The sequence below is a fragment of the Ursus americanus genome, chromosome 6, assembly GCF_024610735.1.
Source record: "Ursus americanus isolate L20-20 chromosome 6, mUrsAme1.1.p, whole genome shotgun sequence".
Classification (NCBI taxonomy): Eukaryota; Metazoa; Chordata; class Mammalia; order Carnivora; family Ursidae; genus Ursus; species Ursus americanus.
The window spans coordinates 68,017,187-68,039,833 of record NC_142132.1 but is presented as its reverse complement, the minus strand read 5'-3'; the positions used below and the strand labels follow the sequence as shown (position 1 = coordinate 68,039,833).

The 22,647-nt window shown below is 44.8% G+C and overlaps 1 protein-coding gene across 2 annotated transcripts in view; it reads right to left on the bottom strand.

Moving 5' to 3' along the window:
* Positions 1–13,675, bottom strand: part of DISC1 (DISC1 scaffold protein) — a 364,802-nt gene extending 351,127 nt beyond the window's left edge. For both annotated transcript variants that reach the window (XM_045783648.2, XM_087863118.1), the window contains exon 1: positions 13,445–13,675. In XM_045783648.2, coding sequence (XP_045639604.2) covers positions 13,445–13,502 — 58 coding nt within the window. In that variant the 5' untranslated portion in view covers positions 13,503–13,675. The remainder of the gene's footprint in view (positions 1–13,444) is intronic.
* Positions 13,676–22,647: the final 8,972 nt, after the last annotated feature.

Here is a 22,647-nt window from a genome sequence, read left to right as displayed (position 1 = left end):
TCCTATAAACATTACTTAAAGGAAGTCAGAAAACCGCTGGGTGAAACTCCCCCACCCCCCCCCCAAGCAATCTCTTCTAGGCTTACAGCTCATCTGCACTTTTCACAGTACAGATATTTCCGTTGGTTTACAAGAAGTGATGTGATTTAAACTTCCCGGGATATTGGGCAGAGCTTATAAACAACTTTGCCCTCCAGGAGAGGCAGAGGGGCCAATGCAGTACAGTTTGACTTGAACAAGAAACCAGTGGGGGGTGGGCGGGGGGGGGGGGCGCTGGGGGGCTCAGTCCATTAACCATCTGTCTAGGATTGAGCCACCCCTCCCAACACGGGCTCCTTGCTCAGCGAGGAGTCTGCTACTCTCTTTCCCTCTGCCCCTTCCCCCTCTCTCAAATAAATAAATAAAATCTTAAAGAAAGAAAGGGGAGGGAAGGGAGAGAAGGGAAGGGAAGAAGGGAAGGGGAAGGGGGAAAAGGAGAAGGGGGGAAGGGAGGAAGAGAGAGAAAGAAAGGGAAGGAAGGAAGGAAGAGGGAAAGAAAGAAAGAAAGAAAGAAAGAAAGAAAGAAAGAAAGAAAGAAAGAAAGAAAGAAAGAAAGAAAGAAAGAAAGAAAAAAAGAAAAAAAAAAAAGAGGGGAGGAAAGAGAAACTAGTGAGGGGAGGGAAGCAGAGGCAGGACGCAGCCACAGCCAGGCTTTGAAATCTTCCTTACAGCCATGTGACTGCTGGTGTGTCTATCATTGAGCTAACTGCCTTCCTCCCAGCCAGGGTGAAGGAATGACCATCTGACTGCACAGACCTCTCCCTTACTAGAATTGCAGAAGAGGTGTCCCTGGTAATGATTCTCACCGTTGGGGTTTAGGTCACAGGTGACTGTACCTTTGCTAAATGGCTGCCATAAAAATTGTAGGGTTTTGAACAGAGGTGTGAGCCAGGTGAACTAGAGTTTTAGGAAAATTAATCTGACCAGAATGTCCACTGTGATTAGGAAGAGGCCAGAGGCTGAAAACCTGTTTTAAAGGCTATCACAGTAATCCTGACATGTGGAATGAAGATGGAAACAGAGGAAGGGTCCATGTGCTATGAGATCCTAGGGAGTATCCCAGCCCCTAAACCCCCCACAGATTTAGAATCCACAGAAGCCATACGCTGAGTAGGAAAACAGAGACCCCTCCAAGTACACCAAACAGAGGACATTTAATCTAGGGCGCTGGACACAAAGGTGTGGAAAGAACTGGAAGAGAACAAAGGAGAAGGAAAGGCAGGAGCCAGGAGGAGGAAGGGCAGTAGCTAGAGATCAGAGGCTGACACTCCCGGGCTATGTCTGGAGCCTGTTCAGTCTCCTGCAGTGGAAGGGATGCGTGCATTGGCTCTGGAGCCTGGGACAAAAGGCTCCCTGGCAGGGCTGCTGGCCAGCCTTGCCACTGCTCCAGCTCATGTCTCCAGCTGCCCCATTGAAAAACCCAGAATCCAGAAGCTTTTCTTTTTTTTTTTTTAATGATTTTTTATTATATTATGTTAGTCACCATACAGTACATCCCCGGTTTCCAATGTAAAGTTCGATGATTCATTAGTTGCGTATAACACCCAGTGCACCATGCAGTACGTGCCCTCCTTACTACCCATCACCGGTCTATCCCATTCCCCCACCCCCTTCCCTCTGAGGCCCTCAGTTTGTTTCTCATAGTCCATAGTCTCTCATGTTTCATTCCCCCTTCTGATTACCCCCCTTTCTTTATCCCTTTCCAGAAGCTTTTCTCTTCCTCCTGCCTCTTGTATCCCACAAGAGCCTCTTATTGGCAGAATTTAACAGGAAGGAAGCAGGCAAGGGAGCCAGGGATGTGCCATTTTCAGATGCCCAGCCTCAGCAGTAAAGAGCAAAGCACAGAAGGGGCGGGTAAGGGGCCAAGAGTCAGTTCTAACAAGTATCCATTCTGGAGGACATGTGCAGGGCAGTGGTGAGGAAGGGGGCCTTGGAAGGCAGGGGACGATAGTCCTCGGCCTCAAGGAAAATTCTAGGGAAAATTAAGAATTGAAGAAATGGCAAAATTGTTGCTCTAATCATGGTAATCACATCACTGAAATTACAGTGAAGTGAACAAGAAAGACCGAGCCAGGTAAAGCGTGCCACGCACTTCTTCCAGAAGGCCCTGCCTGCTGTATTGATAACAGCACCTTTCTCTTGTCAACAGGGCCACTGCTGGCACATATGGTACCACTGGACAAGTTTTTTAAAAAGGTACCTCCTCGGGGATGATGAACTATGAAAAGACATCCCCTCTGGGAAACTAAATTAGTAAAAGGTAGTCCTTCTGAGCTGATGAATTAGGAAAAGGCAGGCCTTCCTCGGCACAGGGGCCCAGCCTGGGTGTCAGCCCCACTCACCCCTCTACCTGGACGCTGGGCAGGACATCGCCGGCCCACCTGCAGCCCCTATTTTAATTTGCCACTGTTTTCCCAAGCCCTTTGTGTATGTTACCTCATGTAATGCTCACAACAGTCCTACGAGATAAGCATCATCACTGCCCAGCTTACAGATGAAGGGAATACACATAGTAAGTGACAGAATCTAGTAAGAGCCCATCAATGATAATAGTAATAATAATAGTCCAAGTGCCCAAGATAAGCAAGCAAGACACTGTACTCAGAGCTTTACTCATATGACCACAGTCAATTCTCATCACAGCAGGATGTGGCTATTATTCCCCTCAATTAGCTAGCTAGGAAGAGCTCACTGCTAAAAGAGCCTGGGCACCGGGGTCAAAGGCAAGTGCCCCACCTGCGTGCTAGTGCACGCGGCAGGTGCACTTGACCCCCAGCCACCGCGAACGGCATCCTTTCATTTATTTATTTTTTGTACGAGTTACTGCCTCTCTCAGAGGCGAAAGCACAGTCTGATCTGATGGAACAATGAGACTGCACAGGAGTCTCTGAAGCTGGGATTTCCTGTGGGTTTTTCTGTTGGTAAAACAAAAAGCCCCTTTGACTCTGGCTCTTTTGGGGTTCCAGGGAACAAGCTGGCATTATCTTTGCACTGAAGGGCCTTTGACTCCCACACTCACTGCAGACAATGCTGAAAGAACACCCAAAGGATCAGCCAACTGGCCTGCCCAGTCCCCAGCCTCACAGAAGTTCTTCCTCCAAGAAAACAGCTCCCAGCGAGTGCTCTACAAATGTGCAGGGGGCCAGCGAGTCTCGGTGGGAAAGCAAGTAGCCAGGTCCTGCTCTGCCCCGTGTGAGCTCGGGTTGGGTTCGTTTTCATAATGGTTTTATTAAATAAATGTGAACCATGACTATTTCTTCCCTGGAGCCAAAACACCTGAGAAGCCAAGGAAGTGAGCAAACTCCAAGTTTAGAGAGTAAGGCGATGGCAGGAACGTTGCTGAGCTGAACTTCTTTTAAGGTTAGAATGCCCTCTTTGGGTATGAAATGATATCAGCAGGAGCAGTGAATTTTCTGCGACAGGAGAGGCAAACCATCAGAGAAGAAACCAAAATGCGGCATCCTAAGGGAGAACCTTCCAGAGCTTGTATTTCTTACAGATGAAAATTTTATAAAGACAAAACCAAAATTAAATTATACCTTGAAAAAAGCAAAGGTTGACGGGGTCAAAATCAGCATTCCCTTTGAGTGCCAACCCGATATGCTCTGTCAGGCAACCTTCACTCTCCGTGATATATTTGGCATTAATCATCCACACAAAGCCTTATCACAAGCAACTCTAGAGCGCTCAGAGCCCAAGACACCATCGCACATGCCAAAAGACCCGCTCCCCTCGCTTACAGGTGGTGGGCGTTTCAGGGGGCACCTTGACCCTTTCAACCCTCTCCCCTGCAGGTCTGTCAATGACAGCAGGTGTCCCGTGCTCCCTCCGAGACCCTCAGAGTCTCTGGAGCCCGGGAAGCATTCAGCATAAGGTATCATTTGCCCTCGGGCTGCAAAGTGTGGCAATAAAGGATTCATCCAAGAGGCAGCCTCAAGAGAAGAATCAAAGCTAGTGCAAGGCAGCCTACACAGCCTGGCCCTCCCAAACTGCTAGGCAAAGCACAAAGAATCCAAGTGTCAGACCAAGAATCGAAAACCAGGGAGGCGTGGTGAGCACAGTCTTGGAAGCTGAGTACAGAAACCTCCCCACCCCCCAGAGCAGACCGCCAGGGCTGCCTTGTAAAGGAGCCATCTGTACTCCAGCTCTGGAAATGTGCTCAAGCCAGACTGAACAATACACCTTCCGTAAGATCTTGTTCCCATCCTCCCTGCGACACCTCTCGTGGCCCTCCGCCCACCCCTGTGCAGCACTGGGCTTGGTGACAGCTTATCAGCAGCCCATCTCAAAAACAGTAGAGACGACCCAACCAGCTAAGAACAGGAAATGGAGGAGGAAGAAGAGGGCAGGGGAAGAAGAAGCAAAACTACAACAACTATTAAGTACAAGTTTGTGCTGCATCGTCTAGAATTCCAAAACCCAGGAGTCTCTGTCTGCGAACCACAGGCTTTCTCTCCTTCATCTTGCAGCCATCTGATTTGACTGAACTCATACAGTGGCGAACCTCAGGTGCACAGATGCAAAACGATCAAGAGTCTTTATCTCACTTAGTTCTGGGAACAAGCATCTATTTTGCCACAGAAACACTAATGTGATTTAGTTAAGGGATCGGGGACCCAGGAGAGGGTGTGAGGGACAAGCTACAAGGTGAACTGAGGCCATAGGTAGGACTGATGTTAGGAACTGTATCAGCAAGCTTATAACAAAAGCAATTCTATACACACAAATATTATAGATTGTGACGAGCTCTTATAGAAAGGATTTGACCACAATTGTACACTGAGGGCCTGATCTCATTCCCCCATTTCCACAAGAGTGGACACTGAGATCCAGAGAGATTAAGGGACTTGCCCAGGGTCCAACCCCTAGTCGAGTGCCCTTTCCATCCAGCCACCTGACCAGTCATGGCTAGCCATCACTTTATCCACAACAACAAGTAATGTGAAGTATTCTGATCGCAATTTAAATGAAATTTGCCTTGGCAATGCACTCTGCATCCATCTGATGATTCAGGAATTCACAGTACATCATGATAAGTGAGGAATGTCACGAGCAATAGAATGTAGGAGGTGCTGGGAGCAGTAGCAACACCAAGCAAGGGCAAGGGTTGGCTTCAGGGATGCGGCAGCACCCACCCCCCGCCCAGGCTTCACAGTCGTCTAAAGTCACTCCAAATTAAGGTCATGGCAATGTGCTTTGATATGGGCCGCTGACATTTTTCTCTTATGAAATGTGTAAATGGAAGCACCTTTAGAAGTTTTCACCACTTGTATTGATATATAGTTGTGCCTGCATGTAAAAGCAACCTTAATTCCTTTTTTTTTAAGATTTATTTATTTTAAAGAGAGAGAGAATAGGGGGGAGGGGCAGAGGGAGAGGGACAGAGAAACTTTAGAAACCCGCTGAGCACAGAGCCTGACCCAGGGCTTGACTTGGGGCTCTACAAAGGGCTTGATCCCATGACCCTGACATCATGACTGGAGCTGAAACCAAGAGTCGGACGCTTAACTGACTGTGCCACCCAGGCACCCCCATGTAAAAGCAACTTTAAAACAAGTGCCCTACCCTCTCCTTGCTAATTCAGCCACTGCCTAAGCTTCTCCACGTGGGTGGCAAGAGCCACCAGTGGTTAGGAAGCAATTCTCCTATATGCCATTTGGCCATATTACACATGTTACTTTAAGCCAGCGCAACTCAATAAGTCTTTATTCCTACCTCAGGTCTAATAGAAATGATTGAGAAGATAAATAAGACTAGGTCTGCCCTCAAGAAATGAGCCAGATTGATGCAAAGGCATAACCGAAAGAGTGCATTTCTCTATAGTAAATTCGGTGTTGACTCACCCCTTCCCCAGGTCTGTAATGATTGACAATTATACATTTTATTGGAAAATGTGGTCTCCAAATTTGAATAGACTATTATTTAAAGGGGGAGGGGATCATTTGTTCATTAAAAAGCAGGATACAAATTTAAGAGCAGTGTCAGTATAAATTCATCGCAAGATTAGCCTAAGGTAAAGTAACCTCCTTGGAACATCTCACTTTATTTCCACTGAGCCCTACTCTACCTCAGCAAAATGGGGGAAAACAGAGGTAATATCAATGCCTTTTCTTATATATCACATTATGCCTTCCAAAAAAGTTTCTAAAACAATTAATATTTGAATAAATATGCTAGATAATCCCAAATCAAAGAGTTAAGAAAAGATAACAGTTGGATTAGGATTATAGAATTTGTCCATTTTTCCATTCAAACTACTATTGAAGTCAAGTAAAGAAAGATACACAAAAGCCACATGGTTGGGAAATAGTTCAGAACTCATCCTACAGTCTCCAAGGCCAACTGGCTATCTGGGTAGAGGATGAGATCATGAGTGCCGAATCAGTGAGAGACACTCCCCTTCATCACCGTCCCCAGACAGCTGGAGGCGTCCCCGGGCCTGGGAAATGTGTGTCCTCACAACGGAGCTGCCTGAGAAGAGAACGTCGATGAAGTGAAGCAAACACAACACCACAGCCAGGAAATTAATGCAGTTTCTACAGATGGAGAACTAGGATATCTCTTCCTAGATGAAGAGCAGCACATTTTATATGCAAGCATGAGAATCAATACTTGAGTAAGTTATCTTCAAAGTTATCATACCTAGAAGTGAACACTGCAGTTGATAAATCATAAATGAAAGGATTCCTCCTTTCTTCTTCACACATTATTCTGCCTCCCAAGAATATTATGGAATCTGTCCTCTCTCCCCCGTCCATCTCTACACATCAAAACATTATCCCTCATGTAAGATCGAGCCAGTAAAACTTCTCAGCCTTCCCTGGTCTTCTAGCGTCGTCCACTCCTTCATTGCTCTTCTTCTGTTATAGTTTGTTATGTATAGTTCTGGTATAGTTTGTTATGTTAACCTGCTTTTCTGACTCCGCTTAAACTCCTTCAGCTCAAGGAAGCAGGCTGGTTTATCTCCTTACCCTCTCATCTGCGTAGAATGCTGTGGTCTACTCCTCCCTCACCAAATTGAGTTAAACTCGTTATTATTTTTAGTTGGACTCATCCGGTGTGTAGATTCACCACATCTGTTATTTTTATATCTTTCAAAACCAATCAAGAGTTTCAGAAATTCAGTTCAGTTCAGACATTTATTGAGATGCACAAACCACATTGCCAGATTCGGTGGTAGCAATTTAAGGTAAGAATAAATGTAGAATAGGTCCATACCCTTGAGAAGCTTGCAGTTCAGTGGAGAAAAGAGAATTGATAGTTGTGAAGTTTCTGAATGTTGTTTCATCCAGAATAAAAGAGAGTGTCAATTTTAGGGATTCAGGGGCCAGTTTATGGAAGGCCTGGCAAGGAATGCTAAGAATTTGCTTGTGGGACAATGAGTCTGTGCACAGAGTAATAGTAACCAAATCATGTCAGTGCTTTGGGAAGATTATCATGGCAGCAGCATGAGGCCGACTGGAAGGACTTCCAGAGCAGAAAAATCCTGATACAATCAGTGTCAAGACTGGGAAGACATAGGGAAGTCCTGGGATGCCCTCCAAAGAAGCATCCTAAGAGTGGCTGCTAAGCCCTAAGGGTTGCCTTCCATCACTTGGAAAGAACACCAGGCTTGCTACATCTTCCCTCTGGACTGGACGGTCCGTGAGGACAATCTAATACATCTTTAAACACCATGCTGTGCACACCGTGTACCATGTGTACAGTACATTAAATAAATATTCTTGAATTAACAAATAAATGGATAAGCTAATGTCTCTAGAAGAGAATTCTGTAAGAGACAAAGGGAAACAAAAGGATTGATAGTCAAGGTAGATGGTAAACGATCTTAAAAGTAGATCCTAAAAGTTCTCATCACAAGAAAAAGATGTTGTAACTGTGTGGTGAAGGATGTTAACTAGACTTATGTGGTGACCATTTCACAATACATACAAATATCAAATCATTAAGTCATACATCTGAAATTAATATAATGTATGTCAATTCTACCTCAAAAAAAAAAAAAGTCAAGGTAATGTAAGGCCTCCAAATCTATTGTTTGAATTGAATCCAGATTATCTCTGCCCAAGGACAGCTCTCTCATATTTCACTCTGCCTGGCCTGTGGCTATAAAGAAAAGCATTAGGGAAATATCAAGAATCATGGGGAAATACACAAACTTTTTTCATCAGAGGATTTTTAATTACAAAACAGCTTTTGCAATACTAACTGTCCACTTTATTAGAAACAGGAGAACCCCAATTTATCTCTATATTTACATCTTTTCTCATCTGACCCCTGCAAAATAGTCCTCCTTTTCCCATCCATTCTTGAGTAAGATGAGGCCTGCGTTCACTTGTAAATGCAAAACACATTCATTCTCCTGTGTCATAAATCAAGCCTAATAATTATGCCAAATCATCTGATCAATCCACTCACAAATTAAGAGACAACAGGCATGAAAAAGAACAGTTAGGTGTGTATGTCACAAAACTAATTTTAACCTCAGGTTCCACATTCAGGACACAATTCACTCATTACACTTGAGATATTTCACCTTTCAACCTATGAAAGCAATTAGTCTCCATGTTGAGCCACCTGTCAAATGCATGTTTCTATTCCTGGTCGATTTGTTTGCCTGGATGAACATGATCATGTTAATGATTAATATCAACCCTTGATATGTGCAACCCTGGGGAGTTAAATACCTCTGGCGTTCAGGCAGCTAACTGCAGGGAGCTGTCTAGGCCTCTTGAAATGGAATCACCTGGGAGGGGTGGAGGGTTCAAAATGTGCAACCTCAATGAGCAGGGAATAGGAAATTGACACAGTAGCTCAAATCCTCCAGGACAAAAATCACAGAATCCTAGAGCTATCAGGGTTCCCACAAGTCACCCAAACCAGCCTTCCTCCCCACAGGCAGACTCCCCCACTGCACTCAACCACAGAACCACCCAACACCAACTTAAATGTTCCTGATAGCAAAAAAAAAAAACCTCACTACTTTCCAAGGCAGCCTATACCAAAATACATAAATCAATAAGGATTTAGTTTGGTTCACTCAGTATTTTTGATGTGATGAATTATGCCAAACTATGGAATGAAGCAAAGCTTAATGGAAACAGCTCTCAGTAATAGAAGAAGACCCAGATTCAATACTCACTCTTCTGCCTTCCTCACCTTTTCCACCTGTAAACTAAGCAGGCCTGACTCTGTGACCTCTACTGCCGCTGTCAGTAGTCTCTGATATATGACTTATCCGCAGAGATTGCTATCACGTACCTCAAGGAGTTTACTGTCCTAACTGCATTTCTCTGAGAGTTCACGTGGATCTGCAAATAAAGGGGAAAAGTCCTACCACGACAGGCAAGTGTTAGAGTTGAACAGGTAGATTTTGTCCATGTATTTTAAATGGACGAGCACAACGCCACGTGGCTGGCAAACTAACCTGAAGTTGACAAGAGAAAGATAATCTAGGCCTATTTATTTCAATTACTTCATTTGGGACCAGATCTCCTGTACCTACGACTACCATGCCATTGACCAAATATATAGTTCTCCGCATCTGTACTTGGTAAATGTGCTTGTCAATGCCTCACCTGCCAGAACTCAAGAGGTTTAACCAGTTGACCTTTTGAAACTTCATCCAGCAATAAGTTCTGTGATTCTCTTTATAACACTTGACGACCAGTGACCCTAATGATTAGAGGAAGCCCCACATCTCTACCATCCATTTCTGAGCCACGACAGTAGACAAGTGACCAAAAGGAAGGAGGATGGGGTGAAGAAAGCAGACACCAAACCAGTGATCCTGTCAGCCGCTGAGCACAGCATGTGGGCTCCCGATTGCCTTCCAAAGCCAAATATCTGTAATAGTCATTGGTCAGCCACAGTTCTTTCCCACTTCCACTTGCTGTGAAAACTTGGAAACTGAATGCAAAGTCTGCCCAAATAAGCAGCTGGCAAACTGATTTCAAAAGAAAAAAATGGATTCAGGATGGTCAGAGCATCTGCGGCAGGCATTTTAAAAATTGCATGATTGTTGCATAAAAGACATTCACTAAGGAATTTTTCCCACAAAGTCATTAATGTCAAGAACAAACAACATAAGAGTCCCAAGGGCTAAAAGTCTTACATTACTAAATGGTGCTGGCTGAAAAATGACCGGCCACAAGTGGCCCAGGCTGTGCCAGAGGGGACCTTCCCCACGCCCTAAGTGGCAGCCAAAGGCACCTCTGAAAGCGGGGCTCTCTGCTTGCTTTGCATGAGAACCCAGCATATAAACTGAACTATTATCATCATTATCAAAACAATTATTCTAATTCTAATAACCCTGATCTGAAGTGTCACCTAGTTTTATACTCAAAATCTTTCTTCTATGCTGGATTTTAGATCTTATTATTTCAAGATCACCACTGTACTCTCTCTTGGCTCTGAAGGTCTTTCATCGAACTTTGACCAAAACCACACTGAAACTCAAACATCAACAACTTAATTTCTAATCCTTTTCCAATCAAAATTTTCAGATTTTCTTTAAAGGAAAAGTTTTAATGCACAGAATAAATTTTGGCTTGTTTCCGAAACTGATGTCTGGATGTTTGACCAATGAGCAAGTATTATTTTTGCCATTCAACAAAATAATAATAGTTTGCATCCCATTTTTAAAATAGATATAAGTTGATGAACATAGCACAGAAATGGATTGCAAGAACAGAGATATGAAGCTATTTGCCTGCATTGATGGGATTACAGTAATTTTTCATGTTCTCTTTCTTGTTTATTGTTTTCTGTGCTCCCTGTAATGAGCGAGTGCTTTGCTACTGGAAGAAGAAAGAAGATTAAGGGAACTTTCATTTAGAAAATAAATGAATTTGGAATTGTTTCTGCAGCAGAGAGACCTGGTGTTCACTCTCCCTCAGGTGCACAGACTTTCTCTAAAGGTCCATTTTCCTCTGGGGGCATCTCAGGTGAGCAGTGACGTCCCTGCAGAAATATGGGGGGTCCCAGCCCTGCACAGTAACTGTGACACAGACAGGCTCAATACCAGTTTATACCTCTTGTACCACCCTAAGAGTTCTGGCAAACTTAAGTGTTAAAATAAAACATGAATTCAGATTTCATTTAGTCTGAGATTTGCAATGAATCCTTGAGATACATCCTTCCAAGATTTTAATATCTTTTTTCTCTGCAAATTTTCATGGTTTATTTGTGCAAGAAAATAGTTTAAATGAGATTTTAAAATCGGGATAAAAAAATTAAGATTTTGTCAAAGTCTCATCTGCCAGGGTTAACAATTTACTCATATACACGCATACATATATAATTGTTTTTAAGTAATCTCTATGGCCAATGTGGGGCTTGAACTCAGAACCCTGAGATCAAGAGTTGCCTGCTCTACTGACTGGGCCAGCCAGGCACCCCCACTCATATTTTAGAATCTGTAAATATGTTAGGATATATTAGCTCCTATAATCTAACACAGGTCTACTCTGAGCCATGGCTTGTCTCCATCACTTCAGTTTGGCCAGTGGCTGAGAACACACTTTTGAGAGGCACCCAGACCAGGGTTCGAATCCTGACGTTACCTTAACTGCTACGTGACCTTGGGAAAGAGGCAGGATAACCTTGCATTTCAGCTTTGTCCAGGGAAAGTGAAGATTCCAAATATCCAGCTCACAAAGGTTTAGGGAGGATTTCATCAAAGGGATTCCTAAGAGAGTGCCTGGCACAGTGTAGGCTCTAAGAAATTGCTGATGTTATCACCCCCTGCTGCTAGCAGCTATGTCTTACATTTGCATAGTGACCCCTACTCTTCAAGGCACTTTCAGATCTTTTACCTCATTGGATCTTCAGGCAGCTCTCTTGGTATAAAAAGCAGTAATTACTGCCCCCACTTTTCTTGTCTTTGGTCTTTTCTTGTAAAAAGATGAGGAAACTGAGGCCTAAGGTTACAGAGGTCAGAAAGCAGATCCAGGCTCTTTTTAACCCGTGACTCAAGTTCACAGCCAAATCTCCGAAAGTTTCAGGTGCCACGACGGAGTGTAATAAAATTAAGTTTCCTTTAAAATACTCCATTATCAGGGTGCCTGGGTGGCTCAGTTGGTTAAGCATCTGACTCTTGATTTCAGCTCAGGTCATGATCTCAGGGTGGAGAGATGGTGCCCCAACAGCTCCTGTACAGTAGGGAGTTTACTTGAGACTCTCTCCCTCTCCCTCTCTAAAATAAATAAATAAGTCTTTTTAAAAATAAATAAAATAAAATACTCTATTTATACCTTAATCCAGTCAAACTGGTATTTCCACATCACTCCAAATTATTTAGGTTTTACTTAGTAAAAATAGGAACTAAGATTTTTTTAAAGCTTACTGTGTATCTCAGGCACTAGACTAAGTGCCTCACATCCACTGCCACACTTAAACCCCATAACAAGCCTACGACGTAGGCACTGACCCTGTCCCCACTTTACAAATGGGGAAACTGAGGTATGACTAAGTCCAAGATTGAGAGGCCAGCCGACTGTCTCCAACTCCCAGCCCTTAGGACTCTGATATTATCCAAACCTCATGTGTCTAACTGAGCACACATTAAGGTAGTAGCATCCCTTTCACATTTGAGGAAACCAAGGTTCCAAGATGTTAAAGGATGTGCCTAAAGTTACCTAGCCCTCTTCTGGCACAGCAAGGACACAACCCAGCACCCCCTGACTCCAAATCTCATTCCCTTCCCAAAGTCTCAAATTCCTCTGCATATATTTTAACAGTGAGATGGTAGGAGAAGTCGTGATTCTTGAAAAGCAACAATCCCCTTAAAGGCCTCAGCGTCAACACTGAGACTTGACAGGGCGACCTGCGCGCAGGGCTGTGGAAATGGAGCGGTCTCTCCGGAGCCTGGCTGTGGGCGTTACCGTCGCCAAGTCGGAAGTGGGAGGTGAAATTGCGTGCAGAGCGGCCCCTTGGGGAGGTGCCAGCACTACGTTCCCTATCCCACCCCCAACCACCCCCCTCCAGGTCCCTGATGGGGTGGAACCCGAACTTCAGCGGAGCGTCAGGATGAGGGCGGGTGTGAGAGTCCCCGCACCCATCCAAACCCCAAGCCCTGACGCCCTCCTCCACCACCGGGACCCGCCGAGCGGGGCGGGTCGGAAGAGCGCAGTTTCGAAAACTGCCGCTTGCCGGGATCCCTGCTCAGTCCTAGAGGAGGGACCTGGCAGCCCCAGACCCACGCCTCTCTTAACCCCGTACGCCACGTGCCCTGCCTCGGTTTCCCTCTCCTGGAAAGGGGTGCACTGAACCCAAGATGGGAACAGAGGCACACCCCCAGGCCTACACTATTTCCAGGGGGGCAGAACGCGCCCTTCTTGCCTGGATTCCTCCCACTCGCCACTCCGGCCCCCGCCCCGCCTGGCTGCGGTGACAGTGCCCCTACCTGCGCGGTGGCCTCCGCCGCCACCGGCCGGGGCGCCTTGGGGTCCCCCGCCCAGCATGCGCCCCACCGGCTCCTCCAGCTCCTCGGCGGTGGGCAGGCTCCGTGCGCCCCGAGGCCCACGAAGGGGGGAAGCGACAGCGAGCTGGACGGGAAGTGGGGAGGGGGGCAACGAGGAAGGGGGAGGCTCCTTCCTTCACCGCGAGGCGGCCGGTTTCCTCTCCAGCCTCGGCCCCTTACACACTCAGAGGCGCGCGCGCGCACACACACACACACACACACACGCCCGCGCGCGGCTGGGGAGGGCAGCGCACAGCCTGTCTCCCGGACCTCCGAAAGTTTGCCGTTCGCTCTCTCGCTCATTTCTGAGCGCACCCGAGAAGGGAAGTTCGATGAGGGGAACGGGTGTACAGGAAAGGAGACTGGCAGCCCTCTGGGGTGGGGTCTGCGAGGGTGCCTCCCAGACGCCAGACGCGTGATTAGGGAAGTGACCAGAGGGTTGATGGAAGAGATGTGGGGGATGAGAGGGTGGAGAGAAAGTGCGAGGAGGACAGGCCACACCAGGAAAGAGATGCGCAGAGCAGTTGCTTAAAAATGAAATGGGAATCAACTTTCTGAATCGTCTGGCAGCAGTGGACTGGTCCCAGCGCGCTTCCCCACGCTGGGCAGTCGGCCCAGGACGCAGGCTGTGGTCCATGCGGAGCTCTTAGGCCCCCCTGACTGATCTTCACCCCTTCTGTTTGGTTCAATCAAGGAGGCTACTGGAGCACCTCCCCCACCCCTACCCCGTATAGCACCGGCCAGAAATGGTTCTTGTCCTTAAGGAGCTCACCCCCAGCTGCGAACATAAACATATGCACATAAAACTAAATAACAATACACGTGCCAAGAGCCAGAGGCTTGGCATTAAAAATGTTGCAGAATTTGGGGGGTAAGAGTATTTGAAGAAGTGTCAGGAAGACTTTCTGGAGGAAAGGGAAGGATCTAGCTAGAAATAGAGGGCCAAGTTGCTCTCAAAAGATAAGACCATTGTGGGTGCAAACAAATAGACGTGCTTGAAAGTCAGTGTGTTCGGGGACAGAATGAATATGAGCATGGATACTAAGGATGTGGGAAAACAATGGAAGGAACATAAAGTTGGATGAGGCTGAATTTAATGATATAGACCACTAAACAGAGATCTGGACTCAGTGATTTAGTTTGAGAGATTAGAAAGGGCCCTCACAGTTTCTTTGGTTAGTTGACGGAAACATGGACCAAGAGGTGACTTACACTAAATAGCAGAGGTGGCAAGGCCAGACTTGTCTTAGTACACTGTAAAGGAACTATCCAAAGGCTTAGGGAAATCTGAATATTGGAGTGAAATTATCATATAAGACCTGCTCACCCACTCTGGAAGGGTTCTGAGGACACACCTTTCACCATGACTCTGATAAATAGCTTTGTGACCCAGCATCCTTGGTCATTCTTCTCTGTGGGTCAGAAATTACAGTGGGAACTGTAACCACTGAACTGGGACCCTTCAATGCAATGGGGATAACTGGATCCCAGGGTGGCAGGGGCCAACGGTGAATCTCCAAAGGTAAGGTGGGTGTGATTTATCATGGTGTTCCTAGAAGTCAAATAGATGGGAAGGCTACTAAATTCTTACTTGATCTGTATAAGCATAAAAGTTCTAGGTCAAGTGAACAAAAGCTTAACTTGCTTTCAAGTTAAAACAGAGAGACTCAGGCCTTGAGTCAGTTTACAGATGCAGAACTCCTCGAATGAAGGAGGAAAGACCTGCAACACTGCCAAAAATCTATCCTGGTAATCTTTCTTCTAGCCTCCCCAAAGGGACATATGGCCTTTTACCAGAGTGCACCTGCATTGGGGAAAAGGATGTAATTCAACCTTTCAGGAGTGACTGGACACTGGCTGAGTCAACATTAATTTCAGGAAGCCCAAACTATCACTGGGTTCCACCAACCACAGGAGGGGTTTATGGAGGTCAGGTGACCAGAATTTTAGACACCCCTCTTACAGCAGGTGTCTGCACCCATCCTGTAGTCATTTCTCCAGTTCCAGAATGCATAATCAGAATAGACATACTCAGCAACAGGCCAAGTCCCCACATTGGTTCCCTGGTCTGTGCAGGGGGGGCTCTTGTGGCAAGAAAGGCCAAGTGGAAGTCACTACAACTGTCTCAACTGAGGAAAAGAGTCAACCAAAGCAATACTACATTGCAAGAGGGGCTGCAGAAATTAGTGCCACCATCAAGGAAGGAGGCAGGGTGGCACTTCCCACAACACCCCCATTCAACTTGCCTGTGTGGCCTGAGCAGAACACGGATGGATCTCAGAGAATGACGGCGGATCCTCATCAACTTAACCAGATGGCGAATCCAACTGCAGCTGCTATTCCAGACGTAGTTTCATTGTTTGAGCAAATTAACACATCTCCTAGCACCTGGTATATGCAGCTATTGATCTGGCAAATGTTTTTTCTCCATACCTGTTAGAGAAGACCACCAAAAGCAGCTTGTTTTCAGCTGGCAAGATCAGCAACACACCTTAGTGTTCTACCACCGCAGCACAGCAGCTCTCCAGCCCTACATCAGACTTGAGTCAAGAAGGGACCTTATCGCCTTTCCCTTCCACAAGACTTCATGCTGGGCCAGTGCACTGATGACATGATGCTGATGGACCTAGTGAGTGGGAAGCAACAACTCTAGACTTATTGGTGAGACATTTGCATGTCAGACAGTGAAAAATAAATCTGCCAAAAGTTTAGGGGCCTTCTAACTCAGGGGGTTTTCCAGAGGTCCGCCTGTGTGGGGCATCCCTTCTAAGGTGAAGGGTAAGTTGTATTTGGCCCTTCCTACAACAACAGCAGCAACCACAAAAAGGCACTACACCTAATGGTCCTCTTGGATTTTGGAAGCAACATTTTCCTCAGCTGAGTGCGCTCCTCAAGCCCATTTGCCAAGTTGCCAGCTTTGAGCGAAGCTCAGAACACAAGAAGGCTCTACAACAGGTCCAGGCTGCCATGCACGCTGCTCTGGCTCCTGGGCCAGATTCAAGCAGTTTCAGTGATGAATCCAGAAGATTCAATGATGTTTGACGTGTCGGTGGTGACACAGCAGCTGATGGAGGCTTTGTCAGGCCCCACCAGGTGAATAACATCACAGACCTTTAAGATTTTGGAGGAAAGCCCTGCCATCCCCCTGAATAACTCCTCTCATTTTAAGAAACAGCTTCCAACTCACTCCTGGCCCTTAGTAGAGACTTAGCCTTTAACCGCGAGCCACCATGTTACCATGCAACCGGAGCTACCCACCATGAACTAGGTGTGTTCTGACCTATAAGCCATAAATTTGGGCATGCACAGTAGCACTCCATCATCAAATGCAAGTGGTGTACATCAAGCTGACAGTGAAGGCACAAGTGAGTTACATGAGGAAGTGGCCCTAATGCCCATGGTCCCCATTCCTGCCACAGTACCTTCTCTCTCCCAGCCTGTACCTGTGGCCTTATGGGGAGTTCCCTGTGATCAGTTGACTGAGGAAGAGAAAATTCAAGCCTGGTTTCCAGATGGTCCTGCACAATATTCAGGCACTACCCAAAAGTAGACAGCTGCAACACTATAGCTCCTTTCTGGAACATCTCTGAAAGACATCGGTAAAGGAAAATCCTTCCAGTGGGCAGAACTTGAAGCAATGAACCTTGTCGTTCAGTTCGCTCAAAAGGAGAAATGGCCAGAGGTACAAGTGGACTGTGGCCAATAGTTTGACTGGATGGCCAGAGATTTGAAAGGAACATGACTAAAAAACTGGTGACAAGGAGATCTAAGGAAGAGGTATGTGGATAGACTTCTCTGAGTGCACAAAAAGACTTGAAGATATTTGTGTTCCATGTGAATGTTCATCAAAAGGTGACCTCAGCATGCAAATAATGAATCATGGAACATTGCATCAAAAACTGGGGATGTACTGTATGGTGACTAATATAACAAAATAAAAATTATTTTAAAAAAATATAAAGAAAGAAAGAAAAGGAGAGGAGAGGAGAGGAGAGGAGAGGAGAGAAGAGAAGAGAAGAGAAGAGAAGAGAAGAGAAGAGAAGAGAAGAGAAGAGAAGAGAAAAGAAAGAAAAGAAAAGAAAAGAAAGAAAAGAAAAGAAAAGAAAAGAAAAGAAAAGAAAAGAAAAGAAAAGAAAAGAAGAGAAAAGGTGACCTCAGCAGAGGAGGATTTCAATCATCAAGCAAGTAGGATGACCCATTCTGTGGATGCCAGTCAGCCTCTTTCCCAGACATGCCCAGTGGGTTCATGAACAAAGCGCCCATGATGGCAGGCATGGAAGTTACGTGCAGACTCAGCAACACAGACTTCCACTGACCAAAGCCAAGGTCAGTATGGCCAGTGCTTGAGTGTCCGACCCTCCAGAGACAAATGATACGGCACCATTCCCCCACAGTGATCAGCCAGTTTGCTGTTTGGTGGCAGGATGATTACACTAGTCCTCTTCCATCATGGACGGGGCAGCGTTTTGTTCTTACTGGAACAGAGACTTACACTGAATACAGTGTATTCCTTTCCTGCTTCTGCCAAAACTACTATCAAAATTCCTTATCCACACCACATTACTTCTGATCAAGGAACTCACTTCACAGCAAAGGAAGCATAGCAATGGACCCAGGCTCACAATATTCACCAGTCTTACCATTTTTCTTATCATCCTGAAGTAGCTGGCTTGATAGAACAATGGAACAGCCTTCTGAAGACAGTTTCAGTGCCAGCTCAGTGGCAATACCTTGCAGGGCTGAGACAAGGTTCTGCAGGGTGCTGTCTGTACATGTTCTGAATCAGTGTCCAATATATGGTACTGTTCCTCCCATAGCCAGGATTCACGGGTCCAGGAATCAAGAGCTAGATACGGGAGTGGCACCTCTCATTAGCCCTAGTGATCCAGTAGCAAAAATTTTGCTTCCTGTTCCCACAACGGTAAGCTCCATTGGCCTAGAGGAATGCAAAACTATAACCCAATTCAGGCAGGGCTACTAATGGCCCAGACTCTTTAAGAATGAAAGTTTGGGTTACAGGATGCCTAGGTGGCTCAATCGGTTTAGTGTCTACCTTTGGCTCAGGTCATGATCCCATCATGGTCCTGGGATCAAGTCCCACATCAGGCTCCCTGCTCAGCAGGGAGTCTGCTTCTCCCTCTGCCTGCCTCTCACTCTCGCTCTTGCTCTATCTCTGGCAAATAAATAAATAAAATCTTTAAAAAAAAAAAAAAAGAAAGAAAGTTTGTGTTACTGTACCAGGCAAAGAACTATGACCAACTGTGATGCTTTCTGAGGGCAAAGGGAAGGGGTAGTTTAAGAGAATAGTTACAAATACCAACTATGCCTAGTTGCAGAACCAAGGACTATAATTGTCATGAGAATTTCTTCCTTATTTTGTAATGACTATGTTTATTTTTTGTTTGGGATATAATCATTCCAATCTACATAAGCATAATTCATACCCAAATTTCTTAAGTTCTGCCAAAGTTTTGGCCTTCATAATATTTCTTAATTTCAGTGTTCTTGGTGAAGTCTGCACTGCCTCAAAAAGTAAACTATCATTTAATGGGTTAAATTAGCATAAATAAACTAAGTTTGTGATACCTGTATCTAATAAAGTACAATATATAATCAACACTGTATCACCTAGAATCGTCAAACTGTTCATGAAAGCCTAAAAAGATCCAAAAGAATTAAGATATTTTATTTAACACGTAATAGGTATTTCTCATAACGCAATGCTTAAATATTTAGTTTTTTGACGCTCTAATGTATTTCCATAAGCATTTAAGTCTACAGTTTTATAGATACAATTTTCCATCACGGAAGCCATATATTTTTTTTTCTCTTTACATTCAACTAATGAAAGATCTTAAGAAGGTGTTGTAATGACTATGTTTAATATGGATTAAGGAAGGAAAGAAAATAAAGATATTTACCTTTGTTTTCTCCCCTTCCTTATCCACTTATCCTGGAACAAAAGATGCATTAAGAGTAATCGAATTTACAATACACTATTTAAGTTAATAGTCTATACAGAAGAGTGACTATCACCCGAGGACTATGCGTCTTCTTCCAGGGAAAGGAGAGTGCATTTTTGGTTGTACTCATCATGTGAAATGGAAGTGTTTTACTAGTGTCCTTATTTGGAAATTAATCATGGTTTAAGGAGACGTGTATGGGTGTTGACAAGACGTGGGTTGTGACTTACGTCTAATGTGTTAACATTGCTAGTCCTGAACAGCCAGCCATCCGATCAAACACTAACCTAGGTGTTTCTGTGAAGGTATTTTCGTAGATGCGTTAACGTCTACAGTCAGCTGACTTTCAGTAAAGAGGATTACCCTCAATAATGAAGGTATATCTCATCCAATCAGTTGAAGTCCTCAAGAGTAAAAACTAAGAAGAAAAATTATGCCTCAAGATGAAAGCCTCAAACCCTGCCTGAGTTTCCAGCCTTCTAATCTGCCCTACAGATTTCAGACTTGCCAGCCCTGACAATTGCATAAGCCAATTCCTTAAACTTTTTCTTTTTCTCCCATCTACCTATCTATCTTTCTATCTATCCACCTATCTATCATCTATCATCTATCAATTCCTGTCCTCCTTCTACTTGTCTACTCCTTCCTTTGGGACTCCTTCAGTGGCTTCCCCCTCTCTCCCCATCCCTTATGTTAATCTTCCCAGAATTGTATGCTTGGCCTTCTTTTCTTCTTAAGCAGACCTCACACTTGACCTAGCTTATCTACTTCCAAGGGTCCAACTCCCCTGATGCAACTTCAATCAGCATGTCTGACTGCAACCTCTCTCCCAAACTCCAGATTCATATTTCCAGCCTAGACACTCCACTGGTCTCTCAAATTTGATACCTCCAAAAGGATTCTCACTGTCTTCTCCCACATATTCCCTGTGTTTACCATTTTTCTCAGGTAGGTCTACTCTTCCCCTTTCTCCCTCCCCCATGGTGGAACCCTGAGAGACAATGCCACATACTCCTTCCTAGGTCAGAAGCCCATTTCTCCTGCCACCAAGTATAGCCAAGAAAGTGGAGCCATATAGGAATAGAGGATAGGCCCCTCCTGAAACCACCCCTGAACACACAGGTGAGGGATAGGCAGGGGACCACTGTGAGCTGGACAACCAACCTAAATTATGTCATGGTGAGGGTCAGGCACCAAGAATTCTGTGGTTTATGAGCAAACAAATGACACCTTTAGTTTCTCTCTGCTTTTAATATAATTTCCATTGTGGCTTTTACCTAGTGGTGCTGGCCATGGAGGTAAGTTGTTGTTTTTGGTTTTTTTTAAGTAGGCTCCATGCCCAGTGTGGGGCTCGAACTCATGACCCTGAGATCAAGAGTTGGATGCTTTACCAACTGAGCCAGGCAGGCGCCCCTGCTGTGGGTGTAAGTTCTGAATAGTGAGGTGTGTAAAGGGTGTCTACAGGAAGAATAACTGAGGGCAAATAATGAAGGGGTAACTGTTCTGCTGATATATTTTCATTTAAAATTTTGGAAAGCTTTCCTTCATGGATACTACCAAAATCTCCCTAAGAGCAGAAGTGGAGTACCATCATAGATGCCAATACAATCTGAGGCTGCAGCCTCGGCTTCCTGTGTCGTTAACGGAGCTGGCAGTCTTCCTGCTACATTGACACTATGCACAGCTACAGGTGACACTGACATAGCCGACGAACATGCAATACTCTAGGTGTAAATTCGCAGCAAGAAGCCAGGAGCCAGGAAAAAATGTATAACTCTTTTGCCAAAACAGTGAATCTCAAAAATTCTGTTTAAGGATATGGGAATGTCTTAGGAGTTTATTAGTCATACCTAATGTTTGTTGGGTACTTACTACACGTCAGACACTGGTGTACACAGTTGACACTTGTTAAACTTATTTCACCTTTGTGACAACCCAATTATTATACCCATTTTCAGATTAGATTGCTGAGGCACGGAGAAGTTAGAACTTGCCTGACATCATGAACACACTAAGTGGCAAAGGAGGGATTTGAATCAGCAATCTGGCTGGAGAGTCCACATTCCTAACCACCATAATATACTGTCTCTCACTAGATAAAAATGGTGTTCTCTAATGCCTGAGCACAAGTTATCACTCTCCCTTCATATAATGAGACTTATATTTAGGTAGTCATTCATTCATTCCACTGCATTTTCATGCATAATATCCTCCCCCCACCTACACACACACACACACACACACACACACACACACACACACACACACTTTCCCTTAGGCTCATTCCCAGCAGTCAGTGAGAGGAGAGAAGGTAAGATAGAACAATCCTGCCTTCTATATAAATAATGTATCTTTTTATCTCCCCTTCTAAACTGTAAGTTCTTTGAGGGCAAACGTCATACCTGATTCATCCTTGCATCCTCTGGCCACAAGACTTACTAGAACGAATGTTCTAAATTGGGATTCTGCTACTTGACAGGCTAGCTGATTTATTTCCAGGTCTCCTGCAAAACCTCCGAGTATGGCAATGACAGATACGCACGAGAATTCCCATCAAATTACATAGCTCGAGTTCAATAGGAAATATTCTCATTGAGAACAATAACAGTGCTTAAACAATTCTGGGAAATTTAATTGTCTAAAGGAGATCTTTTCTTTAAAAAAAATAAACGAATTAATTGGAGAAAAGAAATCTGTCTTAAACTCAGGAAATAACATTAGACAACATGAAGACTCTGATTTGTTAATGCCTGGAAATAGGAAGTTGGTTCAGTTTCAAATACCATCAGAGAATGGCCATGCCAAAGGATGTTATCACAGTTTCAGGCTAAATATGTAATATAAAGAACCTTCCTTTTGTAGTGCATATTGTCTAAAAGCTATAATACTGAGAATACATGGGAAAGTGTGGGCTCTCCTTCTAGACATGTGACCCTGAGATACCCCGAACTGGTGGCACATCTTTCTCTTCCAGTGATTAGTCTCTGCTAGAGATCTGTCATTCAAAGTGGGTTTGTATGAGCAAATGGCTAAAGCCATAAGGAGAGGGTGCCTTCATTTCATTCTGCATTAAGATCTACCACTCAGTGTACCACATGCAACGTATGGACAGCTAATACCGCTGACAAGAATCTCTCCCGATGTTTATTCATAATTGTAATTCATTGTGGGAAAGCCAAAGGG